Here is a 17,737-nt window from a genome sequence, read left to right on the forward strand (position 1 = left end):
ACAAAAATGAGCCAGGCGTGGTGGTGCATGCCTGTCGTCCTAGCTACTACTTTGGAGGCTGAGGCAGGAGAATCACCTGAACCAGGGAGGTGGAGATTGCAGTGAGCTGAGATCACACCACCGTACTCCAGCCTGGGTGACAAGAGTAAAACTCTGTTTCCAAAAAAAAAAAAGAAAGAAAGAAAGAAACGAGGCTGAGGGCTGAGTGCCATGGCTCATGCCTGTAATCAAAGCACTTTGGGAGCCTGAGGTGGAAGGATTGCCTGAGCCCAAGAGTTTGAGGCTGCAGTGAGCTATGACTACACCACTGCCCTCCAGCCTGGGCAACAGGTGACACCCTATCTCAAAAGGAAAAACAAAAAAGGCAAATGGCAATTGCAGTGAAGAAATGCCAAGATACCTTCATGCTCAGGAGAGAAAGCTGTACTTCCTGGATGTGCTTTCCAGTCCCCTACACCTCCAGAGAAACCTCTCCACTCATGAATTATAGAAATCATCCCTAAAAGTATAAAATACTGTCTTTGTTTATTTTATTTTATCTTATTTTTGAGATGAAGTTTTGCTCTTGTTGCCCAGGCAGGAGTGCAAAGGTGTAATCTTGGCTCACTGCAACCTCTACCTCCCAGGTTCAAGCAATTCTCCTGCCTCAGCCTCCCGGGTAGCTGGGATTACAGGTGCCCACAACTATGCCTGGCTAATTTTTGTATTTTTAGTAGAGACAGGGTTTCACCATGTTGGTCATGCTGGTCTCGAACTCCTGACATCAGGTGATGCGCCCACCTCAGCCTCCCAAAGTACTGGGATTACAGGCACTTGAGCCACCATGCCTGGCCAAAAGTATAGTCTTTTAAACGTTTTTAAAGATATGGATACCACTGGTCATTATTCACTGGAATAAAACTCCATAAGGGTTTTAGCACATTTGGTTTATTGCTACATCTTCAGTGTTTAAGAGTTCCTGGTACACAAAAGGCATCTAATAAATATTTATACTTAATAAACATTTGCTGAGTGAGTATGCCAAATCGGTTTTCAAAGGATACTGTGCATAATAAGTCCTCGCTACCTTCAAAAATAGCCTCCAAATTAAAGGCCATTTCAACATGGAATTCGGGGGTGACAATTCCAGGCAACCATATCTTCCCATGTTTTTTTAAGTGCATGGGGCTCCTATCTGGAGTGAATTCTTTTCTGGTGCCTAACAAGGTATGACTTGTCAGCGAAGGCTTTACCACATTCAGGACATTCATAAGGTTTTTGTCCAGTATGGGTTTTTTTATGCAAACTAAGGTTTAATTTCCGGATGAAGGTTTTTCCACATTCACTACATCTATAGGTCCTCTCTCCGCTATGAGTTTTCTGATGGCTATGAAGGTTTGACTTCTGAAAGAAGGCTTTTCCACATCTATTACATTCATAGGGCTTTTCCCCAGTATGGATTTTTTTATGTTGAATGAGGTTTTTCTTCTGGATAAAGGTATTTCCACATAGATCACACTCGTAAGCTCTCTTCCCAGTGTGAATTTTCTCATGATCGATGACATTGGATTTCTGGGAAAAGGCCTTCTCACATATGCTACATTTATAGGGTTTCTCTCCCGTGTGTATTCTCTGGTGTTTCACAAGATCTGACTTGTAAATGAAAGCCTTTCCACAGTCCGTACATTGAAAGGGTTTTTGTCCAGTGTGAACTTTTTTATGTTGAATGAGGGTTGAGTTCTGCCTGAAGGATTTCTCACATTCATTACACTGATAGGATTTCTTGGCATTATGAATTTTCTCATGATTAATGCAGGATGATTTCCAGGAAAAGGCTTTTCCACATGTCTTACAGTGATAGGGTTTCTCTTTAGTATGCATTTTCTGATGTTGAAAGAGATTTGACTTCTGCTTGTAGGCGTTTCCACATTTCTCACATTTATAGGGCCTTTCCTCTGCATGAGTTTTCTGATGTTTATCAAGCTTCCACTTCTCCCCGAATGCTCTTCCACAGCTATGACATTCAAAGGATTTCTGACAGGCATGCCTCCTCAGGTGACTCTGAAGGCATGACTTTGAACTGAATAACTTTCTACAGGCATTACATTTCAGTTGTTGTCCTACAAATTTGGATGGATTATCGCCAACTAATGTTCTGTATCCATTATCGTCGTGAGAATTATCTTGTACATAGTGTTGCAAGGAAGATACATCATCTATGCCCAGTGGAAGTATTTTCTTAGATCCGTCACATTCTACACCTTTCTGCGTAGTCAGCGTTTCCTTATTGATTGATGGGACTTCTCTTGCGAGACTCTCTTTCACATCCTTTGGCTTCCAAATCTGCCCTCGAATGTCCCCGTTTTTTTCTAAAATGGAATACAAAAAAATGTCCTGTGTAAAACATTCCACTCACATGCTTGAAATAAAATGCCATAAACAATCTATTGTGGTGATCATTCTGGCTTCAAACCTAACGTCTATGAGAAACCAAAGTTAATATAAGCTCTGTTAGAGTTCTAGGTGAACTAATGTTACATGAAGCTATCACATATCTATCTGTAAAGGACTGAGCAATGTAGACCTAGTGCACGGGGAGCAGGTGAGAGCCCAGGGATACCAGGGAGAGGGAGATTAAGAGAGAGAGTTTGCCAGGCCAGGCACAGTGGCTCACACCTGTAATCCTAGCACTTTGGGAGGCTGAGGCGGGTGGATTGCCTGAGGTCGGGGGTTCGAGACCAGCCTGACCAACATGGCAAAACGCTGTCTCTACTAAAAATACAAAAAATTCGCCAGGCGTGGTGGCACGTGCCTGTAATCCCAGCTACTCGGGAGGCTGAGGCAGGAGAATCGTTCGAACTCGGGAGGCGGAGGTTGCAGTGAGCCCAGATCGCACCACTGCACTCCAGCCTGGGTGACAGAGACTCCGTTTCAAGAAAAAAAAAAAAAAAAAAAGAGTTTGCCTGCAAAGGAAAACCCAGAGAAGAATGTAAAGAAATTTCTGAGTGGAGAAAAATACCTGGAGATTTCTTCCAGCACTCCCAGGAAGTCACAGCTGGCTGCCAAACGACTTCCTCATTTAGAAAAGCTGAATTGGCTTCCATGCACCATTGACCCACAGTGCTCTCCTGGTCACCTACCTGCACGGCCACTTCCCAGCACTTCCTCTTCCACCGACCATGGCTCCTTTCCTTGTTCCAACCTCAAGATCACATGGGGTTTGGTGGTTTCCTCTTGTCCTGTGATGGAAGATACCGCAGGGCTTGGTGTTTGTGGATGTGTGAGTTGTTTGTGCAAGTGTATGAGTGTATATAAGCCCTTGCGTATGCTTGCGTGAATATTTGTGTGTGAGTGTGAGCATTTATATGTCAGTGCGTGGGTATGTGCCATTGGTTGGGGGGAGTTGTGTGGATGGATGGTTTGAGGGAATGCACCTGAGCAGTCGAACTAAACAAAGAATGCTTTTTCTGGGCTGGGTGTGGTGGCTTATGCCTGTAACCCCAGTACTTTGGGAGGCCGAGACAGGAGAATTGCTAGAGCACAGGAATTTGAGACCAACATGTTACATGTAACATGAAGATAGCAAGACCTAGTCTCTACAAAACCAAAGCCACGTGTGGTGGTGCACGTCTGTGGTCACAGCTATTCAGGAGGCTGAGGTGGAGGATGGCTTGAGCCCAGGTCAATGTTGCAGTGACGCCAGGCATGGTGGTTCATGCCTGTAATACCAGAACTTTGGGAGGCTGAGGCGGGCAGGTTATCTGAGGTCAGGAGTTCGAGACTAGCCTCACCAACATGGAGAAACCCCATCTGTGCAAAAAATACAAAAATTAGCCAGGCATGGTGGTGCACGTCTGTAATCCCAGCTACTCGGGAGGCTAAGGCAGGAAAATCACTGGAACCTGGGAGGCGGAGGTTGCAGTGAGCCGAGATCACACCACTGCACTCCAGCCTGGGTGACAGAGCGAGACTGTCTCCAAAAAAAAAAAATACTACAGTGAGCTATGATTGCACCACTGCACTCCAGCCTCCGTGACACAGCCAGACCCTGTTAGGAGAAAGGAGAGAAAGAAAGAGAGAGGAATGGAGAGAGGGAGGGAGGGAGAAAGGAAGGAAGGAAAGAAGGAAGGGAGGAAGGGAGGAAGGGAAGGAGGCAGGGAGGGAGGGAGGGAGGGAAGGAAGGAAGGGAAAGAAGGAAATGCTTTTTCTTCTTGGAGGATAAAGCTTTTCCAAAAATCAAGACCAGGAGTAGGGTGAAGGGCAGGGCACCCAGCCCACAAAACTTACAGAGGCCCTCACTCATTCTCCGGGCACTTGCACGACCCTGAGAATGGGGGCTCCTTCAATACAGCACTTGGTACACTTCACTTGCCTCACCCTAGTCCCGGCTCTACAAAAACATATGCAGAGTGAGGAGCACCTCTGTGCCAACCCTATTTGGCCAGCCATGGGGTGTCTGTGTGTTTCACGCCTTAGGTTTTGAGTCCCCCTGCCCGGGAAGCCATCCTTACCCACAGAGACAAGGTTGCTGTAATTCTCCAACATCACATCCCTGTACAAGTTTCTCTGTTCGGGATTCAGCCACTGCCACTCCCCCTGGGTGAAGTTCACAGTGACATCCTCGAAGGTCACTCTTCCCTGTAACAACAGATTCCCGATCAGTATAAAAATGCCATTGAATCCTGCAGCTGGGGATACAGAAACTTGTTTCTGCTGAACCAAGCTTTAATCATGTCCATAATTCACTCTACTCTGGATGAAAATAAATTGTGCCCAGAGGATCTTACCAATGAGCCATAAACCTTAGACCTACTCATGACACTGCCATCTTTCTCCAACCTCTAGTCCCACCAATTTTACTTCCTGAATCTCAAACCCGGCCATTAGTTTCCATCTTCTCCACCATTCATTAATCCACCTTGTCATCTTTTACTTAGAGTAAGGCAAAGGCCGAGTATGGTGGCTCACACCTATCATCCCAACATTTTGGGAGGCCGAGGCAGGAGGATTGCTTGAGGCCAGGAGCTTGAGACTAGCTGGGGAACATAGCAAAACCCCTATCTCAAAGAACATTTTATTATTTTGGCCTGGCACGGTGGCTCACACCTGTAATCCCTGCACTTTGGGAGGCCGAGGCGGGTGGATCACCTGAGGTCAGGAGTTCGAGACCAGTCTGGCCAACATGAAGAAACCCCATCTCTACTAAAAATACAAAAAATTAGCCAGGCATGGTGGCAGGCGCCTGTAATCCCAGCTACTCAGGAGGCTGAGGCAGGAGAATCACTTGAACCCAGGAGGTGGAGGCTGCAGTGAGCCAAGATCGCACCATTGCACTCCAGCCAGGGCAACAAGAGCAAAACTCTGTCTCAAGAAAAAAAAAAAAAAAAGAAAAAGAAAAGAAAAGAAAATGTTATTATATTTTTTTCTATTTTCTATTTTTCTTTAAGACATCCTGCCTCTATTAGAAATTCTTTTTTAAATAGAGGCCGGGAACGGTGGCTCACACCTATAATCCCAGCACTTCGGGAGGCTGAGGCAGGTGGATCACCCAGGGTCAGGAGTTCGAGACCAGCCTCGTCAACATGGTGAAACCCCATCTCTACTAAAAATACAAAAACTAGCCCGACATGGTGGTGTGTGCCTGTAATCCCAGCTACTCAGGAGGCTGAGGCAGGAGAATCGCTTGAACCCTGGGAGGTGGAGGTTGCAGTGAGCTGAGATCACACCACTTCACTCCAGCCTGGGTGACAGTGAGACTCCATCTCAAATAAATAAATACATAAATAAGTATAATAAGCCAATAGCCCCCTAATTCTTCCAGCTACATCTAAACTGACTGTAATCTATTTTCCACAGTCGACATTCAGACTGGATGGTGCGCTCCCCTAATTTATCAGCTTTCCTTGCATTTGGGAGAAACAGGTGACACCTGCTACAGGGGCCAGCGTCTGGCATGTCTACCACACTCCCACTCACACAGGGTCACACGACACTCCCCTGGGTCTCTCCTGCAGCCATACTGGACTTACGGCAGCATTTTGCCCCTGCCACTCAACACTCACAGTGTTGGAAATCACACTTGTAAAGCGAATTCCTTTGTCAGAAACTGAAAATCTCACTTCTAAGAGCCAGCACCTAGTGTCCTCTTGGACAGATAAATTTTTTAGTTGTGTTTGTGTTCTAGCTCGCTTTTTTTAAATTTTGTTTATTTATTTATTTTTTTGGCAGGGAAGGGGACAGAGTCTCACTCTGGTAGCCCAGGCTGGAGTGTAGTGGCACAATCTCGGCTCACTGCAACCTCCACCTCCTGGGTTCAAGTGATTCTCCTGCCTCAGCCTCCTGAGTAGCTGGGATTACAGGCGCGCACCACGACACCTGGCTAATTTTTGTACTTTTAGTAGAGACGGGTTTCACCATGTTGGCCCGGCTGGTCTCAAACTCCTGACCTCAAGTGATCTGCCCGCCTCGGCCTCCCGAAGTGCTGGGATTAAAGGGATGAGCCACCGCACCCGGACTTTTTAAAAAAATTTTTGACACAGGTTCTTGCTCTGCCACCCAGGCTGGAGTACAGTGGCATGATCATGGCTCACTGCAGCCTCAACCTCCCAGGATCAAGCAATCCTCCTACCTCAGCCTCCAGAATAGCTGGGACTACAGGCATGCAACACCATGCTAAGCTCATTTTTTATTATTTGTAGAGACAGGGTCTCACTATATTGTCCAGGCTGGTCTTGAACTCCTGGCCTCAAGTGGTCTTCCTGCCTTCGCCTCCCAAAGTGCTGGGATTACAGGTGTGAGCCACCACACCCAGCCTTAGTATGCCTTTCCTGTCAACAGGAAATTGGTCAACAGGCTTAATTTTAACAATTGCAAATAAACTACTATCTACCTAACTGCATACAACTTATCCTTGGTCTTCAGCTATCCATAATTTACTTTGATTCCGACTGGTACTAGTTTATGATTTTTCAGTTTATTGTGTGGATTTATAGAATTTGTTTCAAATACACACAGAACAAAGTCGGGAAAGGACACACATTCAAGACACCAGTCATTTAAAAAATAGGTTGGGGTGAAACACACATGACACTGTTACATCTCAGGGCTTAGCAGTGGACCAGGTTTGTAAGAGCAATGGTCAAAAGATGCTTGAGGCTGGGCGTGGTGGCTCACCCTTGTAATCCCAGAACTTTGGGAGGCTGAGGCGGGTGGATCACCTGAGGTCAGGAGTTCGAGACCAGCCCGACCAATATGGTAAAACCCCATCTCTATTAAAAATACAAAAATTAGCCGGGCGTGGGCGTGGTAGTATGCGCCTGTAATCCCAGCTACTCAGGAGGTTGAGGCAGGAGAATCGCTTGAACCTGGGAGGTGGAGGTTGCAGTGAGCCAAGATCAAGCCATTGCACTCCAGCCTGGGTGACAGAGGGAGACTGTCTCAAAATAAAAAAAAAAAAAAAAAAACAAAGATGCTTGAGCTGAAACCAGCCCAGTAATCCCATAGACAGTTGTGGGTTTTTTGTTTGTTTTTTTTGTTTTTGTTTTTGTTTTTTGGATAAACATAGAAATTGACCCTTCCGCTGTTAAAGCTTGAAACCTGTATTTGTTTTGTCTGAGTTCCTTCCTCAGGAAAAGACCTTTCAGATCTCTCAAAGGCAGGCAGATCACCTGAGGTCAAGATTTCGAGACCAGCCTGGCCAACATGGTGAAGCCCCGTCTCTACCAAAAAATACAAAAATTAGCCAGGAGTGGTGGTGCGCACACCTGTAATCCCAGCAACTCAGGAGGCTGAGGAAGGAGAATCGCTTGAACCTGGGAGGCAGAGGTTGCAGTGAGCTGAGATTGCACCACTATACTCCAGCCTGGGTGACACAGCGAGACTCCCTCAAAAAAAAAAAAAAAATCAACTGAAACTCACCACAACTGAAACTCACCACAACAGATGTCTCCTTGCCCCCTCCCTAGTCTTGCTTTCTTACACATTGTTATATTTCTTCTGTGCTGTATAAACCCCTAGTTTTAGTGAGTTAGGGAGATGGATTTGAGGCTGAGCTCCCATTTCTTCAGCTACGGCAGCTGATTAAAGCTTCTTCCTTGGCAATACCCATTGTCTCAGTCATTGGCTTTCTGTGCAGCCAATAGCAGGACCTAGACCAAACTCCTGGTGTTTCCGTAACCAAGCTTTTTTTTTTTTGACACAGGGTCACGCTCTGTCACCCAGGCTGGAGTGCAGTGGCACAATCATGGCTCACTGCAGCCTCAACCTCCCAGGTTCAAGCGATTCTCCCACCTCCGCCTCCAGAGTAGCTGAGACTACAGGTGTACGCCACCACCACCACACCCAGCTAATTTTTTGTAGAGACGGGATCTCGCCATGTTGCCCAGGCTGGTTTCAAACTCCTGAACTCAAGCGATCCGCCTGCCTTGGCCTCCTAGATTGCTGAATTACAGGTGTGAGCCACCATGCCCAGCTTTGAGCTTTACTTGAAATGTTTCAGCTTTAATAGGAAAGCAGAAAGTAGAGTGTGTGTTACCTTTTAATAGAAGTATGGAAGGAAGGAGGAAAATATGCCAAAAGGTTAGCACAGTTAATTCTGAGCAAGAGGAACGTGGGTCATACGTTTATTCATTATGAGATTTAGATTTTTTTGAAAAGCTCACCTGGGAATTGTTCATTTCCTGTTCTTCACCAGTCAATAAAGTCCTGGGAAGGCAGATCTGAGGGAAAATGGAAAAGAACCATGAAATAGCAGAATTCGCTTTGGAACTTGGGGATCATCCAGCATAGAATGCTCCACACCCTGGATAAAAGCTCTCCTTAACCCACTCAGAAAAGCCCTGACTTGTACCTCAGTGATCCCCCTCTGAAGGTCTTTTTTTTTGTTTTGGTTTTTTTGTGTTTGTTTATTTATTGAGACTGGGTCTCAAAGAAGAAAGTGCAGGCCAGGCACGGTGGCTCACTCCTGTAATCCCAGCAATTTGGGAGGCTGAGGCAGGCAGATCACCAGAGGTCAGGAGTTCGAGACCAGCCTGTCCAACATGGTGAAACCCTGTCTCTACTAAAAATACAAAATTGGCTGGGCGCGGTGACTCACGCCTGTAATCCCAGCACTTTGGGAGGCCGAGGCAGGCGGATCACGAGGTCAGAAGATCAAGACCATCCTGGCCAACACGGTGAAACCCCGTCTCTACTAAAAATACAAAAACAAAATTAGCCAGTCGTGGTGGCGTGTGCCTGTAGTCCCAGCTACTCGGGAGGCTGCGGCAGGAGAATGGCGGGAACCCGGGAGGCGGAGCTTGCAGTGAGCCGAGATCGCGCCACCGCACTCCAGCCTGGGCTACAGAGCGAGACTCCGTCTCAAAAAAAAAAAAAAAAAAAAAAGAGAGAGAGAGAAAGCTAAACAGCAGTTCAACAGCACCTTTAAAACAAGCCTGTTCAAAGACAATGAGGCAAGCATCAGATCAGCTAGAAAACAGTAAGGAAGGCCGGGAGCAGAAACCATGAATCCTGAAGCAGCTGTGGTCGTGACGAATAACGCCGCAGTGAACACGGGATGCAGATAGCTTTGCCATAAGTGGGACAGCTGGATCATTGGTAATTCTTTGCCAAAAGCGTAGATTTTGGCCACGCGTGGCAGCTCACACCTATAATCCCAGCACTTTGGAAAGCCAAGGTGGGAGGATCAGTTGAGTCCAGGAGTTACTTTTTTTTTTTTTTTAAGACCAAGTCTTGCTCTGTCGCCCAGGCTGGAGTGCAGTGGCACAGTCTCAGCTCACTGCAACCTCTGCCTCCCAGGTTCAAGGGATTCCCCTGCCTCAGCCTCCCGTGTAGCTGGGATTACAGGCATGCACCACCATGCCCAGCTAATTTTTGCATTTTTAGTAAAGACAAGGTTTTACCATGTTGTTCAGGCTGGTCTCGAGCTCCTGATCTCAAGCTATCCGCCGGCCTCAGCCTCCCAAAGTGCTGGGATTATAGGCATGAACCACCACATCCAGCCAAGCCCAGGAGTTTGAGACCAGCCTGTGCAACACAGTGAAACCCCTGTCTCAATGTTTAAGTAATAAAGTTTTTATTTTTTATTTTATTTTATTGAGGCAGGGTCTCATTCTGTCACCCAGGCTGGAGTGCAGTGATGTGATCCTGGCTCACAGCAGTTTAAAAATCCCTGGCTCAAGCAATCCTCCTACCTCGGCCTCCTGAATAGCTAAGACTATGGGTGCATGCTACCACATCAACTAACTTTTTATTTTTTGTAAAGAAGGGATATTGCTATGTCACCCAAACTGGTCTCAAACTCCTAGGATCAAGCAATCCTCCTCCCTCAGCCTCCCCAAATCCTGGGATTATATGCATGAGCCACCACACCAGCCAGGAATAAAGTTTTAAATAAGTAAATATGTTTTTAAAAAGAGTAAACTTGCCGGGCACAACTTTAATGTTTATTAAAGTTTGAGGAGTCCAATTCTAGCACAAAAAATATATATAATTTTTAAAAAGAGTAAATTGTAAATGCTTTCACCACAAAAATAGATTAATTAGCTTGATTTAATCATCGCCCCAATGTAAACATGTATCAAAACATCACATTGTACCCCATAAATAAACACAATTATTATTTGTCAATAAAAAGTTTTTAGAAGTAGCTGTGGGCCAGCAGTAATGCTAAGGACTGGAAGGCCACGAAAATAATTTTGAGTGTCCTGGGAGCATCACTTTTCAATATGACAACTAAAAAAAAAATCTAAACTACCAATGTAAAACATTTAGCTTATTCCAGCAAATAGGAGAGGTAGAAAAATGAAACTAAGTAAAAATGCAAAAACAAACAAACAAACAAAACCCAGACATTTGGCTTTCAGGGAGAAAAAAAATCAGCTTACCTCCAGTGGAATCTGGCATAAATTAGCAAGTTGATTGATTTCTGATGCCCGTGGTCTTTTCTTCTGAAAGGGACTGAAAATGAAAAGGCGTGTATACTGAAAAGCTAAACTAATGACTAAAACTTAATCGGCCCTCTACCCACTGTATTCCGCATCATAATCCAGTCAAGAAACAACCCAAAACACTCACTTCCTATCAAAAGCCCCACCTGATCCTATCAGGCCACATCAAAATTTCAATTCCCAATTCTTTCCTCGACTTCTCCAAAACTGAATGAACTCTCATAAAAATTGTGATTGTGAAAGCTTAATTTTCAAATCTGCCCAATCAGTTTCCAATGGAATTTTTTTTTAAGTTCATGCAAGTAAAAATTTTTTACCTTAACTTTGAAATAGAAAGCATGGAAAACATTATCCAAATGTCAGAGGATGAAAATAAGTTAAAACAACAAAAATTGGCTGGGCACGGTGGCTCACACCTGTAATCCCAGCACTTTGGGAGGACAGGAGTTCAAGACCAGCCTGGCCAACATGGGGAAACCCTGTCTCTATTAAAAATACAAAAATTAGCTGGTCATGGTGGCACGTGCCTGTAATCCCAGCTACTTGGGAAGCTGAGGCAGGAGAATCGCTTGAACCCGGGAGACGGAGGCTGCAGTGAGCCAAGATCGTGCCACTGCACTCCAGCCTGGGCAATGAGCGAGACTCCATCTCACGTCTCAAAAAAAAAAAAAAAAGAAAGGGAAAGAAAAAAGAAATAGGGCCAGCGGAGGTGGAACAATGCCTTAAAGTGCTCTCCGCCCGACAGAAAGTATTCAGGCTCCAACCTCCAACCGGCAAAATCTCTTCAGCTGTACTAATACTCTCAAAATGAGATCAACATGCCAATCCATCCCCACCCTAGTCTGGGTGTTGAATTTAAACACAGGCTACATGCCCTTGCCTGCAGACATGGAGACGTTCCAAAATTGAGCCTCCAACTGAATTCCAAGAGATTAAACCAGACTTCATGGGACAGGATGCACCAGACTAGACCTCCTCCCAGGAGCAGAGGTATCCAAAGATTGTATTAGCAAATGACCCTTGGCGGTGTGCGGTGGCTCAAGCCTGTAATCCCAACACTTTGGGAGACTGAGGCAGACAGATCACCTGAGGTCAGGAGTTAAAGACCAGCCAGGTCAACATGGTGAAATCCTGTCTCTACTAAAAATACAAAAATTAGCTGGGCATGGTGGTACACACCTGTAGTCCCAGCTACTCAGTTATTCAAGAGGCTGAGGCAGAATTGCTTGAACCCAAAAGATAGAGGTTGCTGTGAGCTGAGATCATGCCACTGCACTCCAGCCTGGGCGACAGAGGGAGACTCCATCTCAAAAAAAAAAAAAAAAAAAAGCAAAATGACCTAGCCAGCCTGGTGGTTCACACCTGAATCCCAGCCCCCGTGTCGGACTACTGTAGTCCCAGATACTTGGGAGGCTGAGGTGGAAGGATCAATTGAGCCCAAGAGGTCAAGGCTGCAGTGAGCAAGGATGTTGCCACTGCATTCCAGCCTGAGGGACAGAGCAATCCTGCAGGTGAACGGAAAGGGATGGAGTGATTATATATATATATATATTTTTTTTTTTTTTTTTTTTTTGTCTGAGCCACTGTGCCTGGCCTTTTTTATTTTTTTTTTAGAGACAGGCTGGTCTCAAACTCCTGGCCCCAAGTGATCCTCCCATCCCAGCCTCCCAAAGTACTGGTATTACAGGTGTGAGCCACTGCAGTTGGCTCAACAGCAGATTTTCAATGTACATGAAAAAGCCATCTATTGGAAGGAGATTCCATCTAGGATTTTTATAGCTAGAGAGAGGTCAATGCCTGGCCTCAAAGCTTCCAAGGACAGGATGATTCTCTTACATGAAACTAATGCAGCTGGTGACTGAGTTTAATCTAATGCTCACTTACCGTTTAAAAAATTTTAAAGCCTCTAAGAATTATGCTGGCCAAACGCGGTGGCTCATGCCTCTAATCCCAGCAATTTGGGAAGCCAAGGCGGGCAGATCACTTGAGGTCAGGAGTTCCAGGCCAGCCTGGCCAACATGGTGAAACCCCATCTCTACTAAAAATACAAAAAAATTAGCCAGGCATGGTGGCCCGTGCCTGTAGTCCCAGATACTCAGGAGGCTGAGGCAAGACAATCACTTGAACCTCGGAGGTGGAGGCTGCAGTGAGCCAAGATCACACCACTGCACTCCAGCCTGGGTGACAGAGTGAGACTGTGTCTCAAAAAACAAACAAAGAAAAGAATTATGTTAAATCTACTCTATCTGTGCTCTATAAATGAAACAACAAAGCCTGGGTGATAGAACATTTGTCTACAGTATGGTTTTGATTATTTTAAGTCCACTGTTGAGAACTATTTCTCAGACAAAAAGAAAAAGATTCCCTTCAAAGCATTACTCCTCTTCAGATCCCAGGTGTTAAGCCAGCAAACACAATAAATAAATAAATAAATAAATAAATAAATAAATAAATAAATAACTGCTCATCAAACCTAAACACAAAATAGAAAAATAATAAAAAAGCAAAAGACCACACAAAAACAAAATATCACTGCTCATTGAAAATGTATCGGGTCACTCAAAAGCTGATGGATGAATCTTAATTTCAGTTGAAGAAAAAAACTCTGATGGAGATGTACAAGGAGATGAATGTTGTTTGCATGCCTGCTAACACAACATCCATTCTGCAGACCGTGGGTCAAGAAGTAATTTTGACTTTCAAGTCGTGTTATCTAAGAAACACATTTCATAAAGCCATTTCTCCCATAGATAGTGAATCCTCTGATGGATCGGGGCAAAGTCCATTGAAAACCTCCATGAAACAGTTCATCTTTCTAAATGCCATTAAGAACATTTGTGATTCATGGGAAGAGGTCAAAATATCAGCATGAACAGGATTTGGAAGAAGTGGATTCCAACCCTCATGGATGACTTTGAGGGGTTCAAAAATTCAGTGGAGACCAGGCACGTGACTTATGCCTATAATCACAGCATTTTAGGACCTAAAGTGGGACGATCACTTGAGGCCAGGAGTTTGAGACCAGCCTGGCAACATAGCGAGACTCCCATCTTTATTTTTAAAATATGTATTAATAATTCAATGGAAGTAGTGACTGCAGATGTAGCAGAAATAGCAAGATAACTAGAATTGGAAGTGGAGCCTGAAGATGTGACTGAATTTTTGCAACCTGCCGGTAAAACTTGAACAGATGAAATTTTTTTTAATTAAAAAAATGTTTTAAATGAAAGACCTCATGAGGCGGGCAGATCACGAGGTCAGGAGATCAAGACCATCCTGGCTAACACGGTGAAACCCCGTCTCTACTAAAAATATAAAAAATTGGCCGGGCGTGGTGGTGGGCACCTGTAGTCCCAGCTATTAGGGAGGCCGAGGCAGGGGAATGGCGTGAACCCAGGAGGCGGAGCTTGCAGTGAGCCGAGATCAGGCCACTGCACTCCAGCTTGGGCGACAGTGCTAGGCTCCATCTCAAAAAAAAAAAACTTGACCTGATGAGGAATTGCTTCTTATGGATAAGCAAATAAATTGTTTTTTTGTTTGTTTGTTTTTTGAGACTGAGTTTTGCTCTTGTTGCCCAGGCTGGAGTGCAATGGCGCGATCTCAGCTTACCGCAACCTCTGCCTCCCAGGTTCAAGCAATTCTCCTGCCTCAGCCTCCCAAGTAGTTGGGATTACAGGCATGCACCACCACGCCCGGCTAATTTTTTTTTGTATTTTTAGTAGAGATGGGGTTTCTCCAGGTTGAGGCTGGTCTCGAACTCCTGACCTCAGGTGATCCGCCCACCTCGGCCTCCCAAAGTGCTGGGATTACAGGCGTGAGCCACCGCGCCCAGCCTTAAAGTGTTTTTTTAAAGGTACTCAAATATGTCAATTTTATTGTTTCTCTTTGTGCACATTTATTTGCTACTGAAAATTGCAAAAGCAGTACATCACGGCTTCTTACTGCAATGCATCCTCCCACCTCAGCTTCCCAAGTAGCTGGGACCACAGGCATGTGCCACTTCACCTGGTAAATTTTTTTGAAAAATTTTTTTGTAGAGATGGAGTCTCGCCATGTTGCCCAGGCTGGTCTTGAACTCTTAGCCTCAAGCAATACTCCTGCCACAGCCTCCCAAAACGCTGGGATTACATGCAATAGCCACCATGCCTGGCCTACTTCAAGTTCAAAAATTTAAACCAACCTTCATCCCAGTGTCTTCACAAATGCTCAGCAAAGAAAATTCCTAAGACAATTCAGGGACCTCTCATAACCTTACTGAGAGATGTTAATAAAGAACCTTAGTAACTTGACTCTCAACTCCACTACCAACCCTTCCCCTCTAGCAGAAGTTTCACCCCAACAACAGGATAGAAGAGAAACAATCTTCCAGGACATCACAGATGGCTTGCCTTACAGGAGGAAATTAGTAAGAACATTGCTCTCTGTGGGGAAAGAAAGGATGGTAAAAATCGAGATACCTATTAATAGATTTTCTCAGCTTGAAAGAGAACTGACACTAGGCTTAAGGGAGTGCAGAATGAATCAAGAAGTGAACCATTCAAATGTGGCTGCAGTTTTTGTGTGTATCACAGATGGGATCCTTCTGAGAATGCTAGAAAAGGGAATTATGACACAGAGCCAATTCAGCCATAAACATTATTTTTGTACTTTTTCTTTCTTGCTGGTAATTTTTTCCTATTCTTTTGAGATGGAGTCTCACTCTGTTGCCCAGGCTGGAGTGCAGCGGCATGATCTTGGCTCACTGTAGCTTCCGGCTCCTGGGTTCAGGCAGTTCTCCTGCCTCAGCCTCCCAAGTACCTGGGATTAGAGGCGCCCACCACTACGCCCGGCTAATTTTTGTATTTTGAGTAGAGATGTGGTTTCACCATATTGGCCAAGCTGGTCTTGAACTCCTGACTTCCAGTGATCCACCCGCCTCGGCCTCCCAAAGTGCCGGGATTACAGGTGTGAGCCACCACGCCCAGCCTTCTTGCTGGTAATTTTTCATATAGTGGGTTAAGAAAGCTACTCTATGCTAGGATAGACTATCACAATATTTTTGATATCTTTTTCTGTCATATCTTTTTCTCATACATTTTCCTTCCTACAATGACACTGGTAACTTATAAGGAATCTGTGTAGTTTGAATGTATTTGAATAATTTCAATATACCTTAGTGCTACTCTTTGATTTAATCCCTAAAGCACCAATAGGTCCTAAATATTCTCATGTGTTTTAAAAGTCTGAAGTCAGTGAGAAAAACCCACAGAGAGCAATGTTTTTACTAATTTCCTCCTGTAAGTCTAGCCACCTCTGATGTCCTGGAAGATTGTTTCTTTTCTATCCTGTTGCTGGGGTGAACCTTCTGCTAGAGAGGAAGGGTTGGTAGTGGAGTTGAGAGTCAAGTTACTAAGGTTCTTTAGTAACATCTCACAGTAGAGGGTATGAGAGGCCCCTGAATTGTCTTAGGAATTTTCTTCAGTAAGCATTTGCGAAGACTCGGATGAAGGTTAGGTTAAACTTTTGTCATGGGTCCATTGGCAGGCTAGTCACAAGTGCCTCCTGGATCTTTGGGTCCTGGCGGAAAACGATGCCAGACTCTCAAATTGCCACAAGGTAGCCTGGAAAGAACGCCACAGTCCAGAAGGAGCCTCGAAAGTGGTTTCATGAGGTGGAATTTACTCCTGGTGAAGATGCTGTGAACGCTGTTTAAACTACAACAATGGATTTACAATATCGACACACGTAGTTAAGAAAGCAGTGGCAGGGTTTGAGAGGATTGGCTCCAATTTTGAAAGAAGTTCTATTATGGGTAAAATGCTATCAAACAACATCTCATGTACCAGAGAAATCTTTCGTGGAAGGAAGCGTCAGTTAATGTGGTAAATTTCATTGTTGTTTTAAGAAATTGTTACAACCACTTCAATATTTAGCAACCACCACCCTTATCAGCCAGCAGCCAATGACATCGAGGCAAGACTCCTCACCAGCAAAAAAGATTACGACACCCTGAAGGCTAAGATCATTATTAGTATTTTTAGCAATAAAGTATTTTTATATAATTTCTTTTTAAAAAATAATGGAGCTTCAAATAAGGGCATCAAGTATTTTTTCTTTTAATAGATGGGGTTTTGCCATGTTGTCCAGGCTGAGCTCAAGCAATCCACCTGCCTCGGCCTCCCAAAGTGCTGGGATTACAGGCGTGAGTCACCACACCCAGCCAGCATCAAGTGTTTTAAAATTAAAGTATGTGCCTTGTTTCCTAGACATAACACCATTTTACACTTTATTAGACTACAGTGTAGTGTAGCGTAAATGTAACTTCTTTTTTTTTTTGAGAGGGAGTCTCGCTCGACCACCCAGGCTGGAGTGCAGTGGTGCGATCTTGGCTCACTGCAAGCTCCGCCTCCCAGGTTCACGCCATTCTCCTGCCTCAGCCTCCCGAGTAGCTGGGACTACAGGCACCTGCTACCATGCCCGGCTAATTTTTTGTTTTTTTTTTTTTTGGTAGAGATGGGGTTTCTCCATGTTAGCCAGGATGGTCTCGATCTCCTGACCTCGCGATCTGCCCGCCTCCGCCTCCCAAAGTGCTGGTATTACAGGCATGAGCCACCGCGCCCGGCCATAACTTCTTTTTTTAAATAGACAGGATCTCCCTATATTGCCCAGGTTGACCTCACAACTCCTGGTCTCAAGTAATCCTCCCCCTTCCATGTCCTAAAGTACTGGGATTATAGGCATGAGCCACCACACCCAGCCAATGTAACTTTATATTCACAAGGAAACAAAACCATTTTTGTGACTCACTTTATAGCAATATTTGCTTTATTGTG

At 44.9% G+C, this 17,737-nt stretch overlaps 1 protein-coding gene and 1 pseudogene across 1 annotated transcript; both read right to left on the reverse strand.

Moving 5' to 3' along the window:
- Positions 1-313: 313 nt before the first annotated feature.
- On the reverse strand, positions 314-515 carry LOC115931666 (uncharacterized; annotated as a pseudogene).
- Positions 351-11,206, reverse strand: ZIM3 (zinc finger imprinted 3). Its single transcript, XM_004061531.4, has 5 exons — positions 10,863-11,206; positions 8,640-8,696; positions 4,491-4,617; positions 3,120-3,218; positions 351-2,348 (listed from the first exon to the last, which is right to left on the reverse strand). Exons 2-5 carry the CDS (start codon positions 8,652-8,654, stop codon positions 1,171-1,173), a joined length of 1,419 nt encoding a protein of 472 aa, XP_004061579.3. The 5' UTR covers positions 8,655-8,696; positions 10,863-11,206; the 3' UTR covers positions 351-1,170.
- Between the last annotated feature and the right edge of the window lie 6,531 nt (positions 11,207-17,737).

This window comes from Gorilla gorilla, chromosome 20 (assembly GCF_029281585.2).
Source record: "Gorilla gorilla gorilla isolate KB3781 chromosome 20, NHGRI_mGorGor1-v2.1_pri, whole genome shotgun sequence".
NCBI classification, from domain to species: Eukaryota; Metazoa; Chordata; class Mammalia; order Primates; family Hominidae; genus Gorilla; species Gorilla gorilla.

Coding starts and splice junctions, on each gene's coding strand:
- ZIM3 (XM_004061531.4), bottom strand. Junction 3,219..4,490: donor CAGCAACCTTGTCTCTGTGG/GTAAGGATGGCT, acceptor CTTCCATCACAG/GACAAGAGGAAACCACCAAA. Junction 2,349..3,119: donor GCTGGGAAGTGGCCGTGCAG/GTAGGTGACCAG, acceptor ATTCCATTTTAG/AAAAAAACGGGGACATTCGA.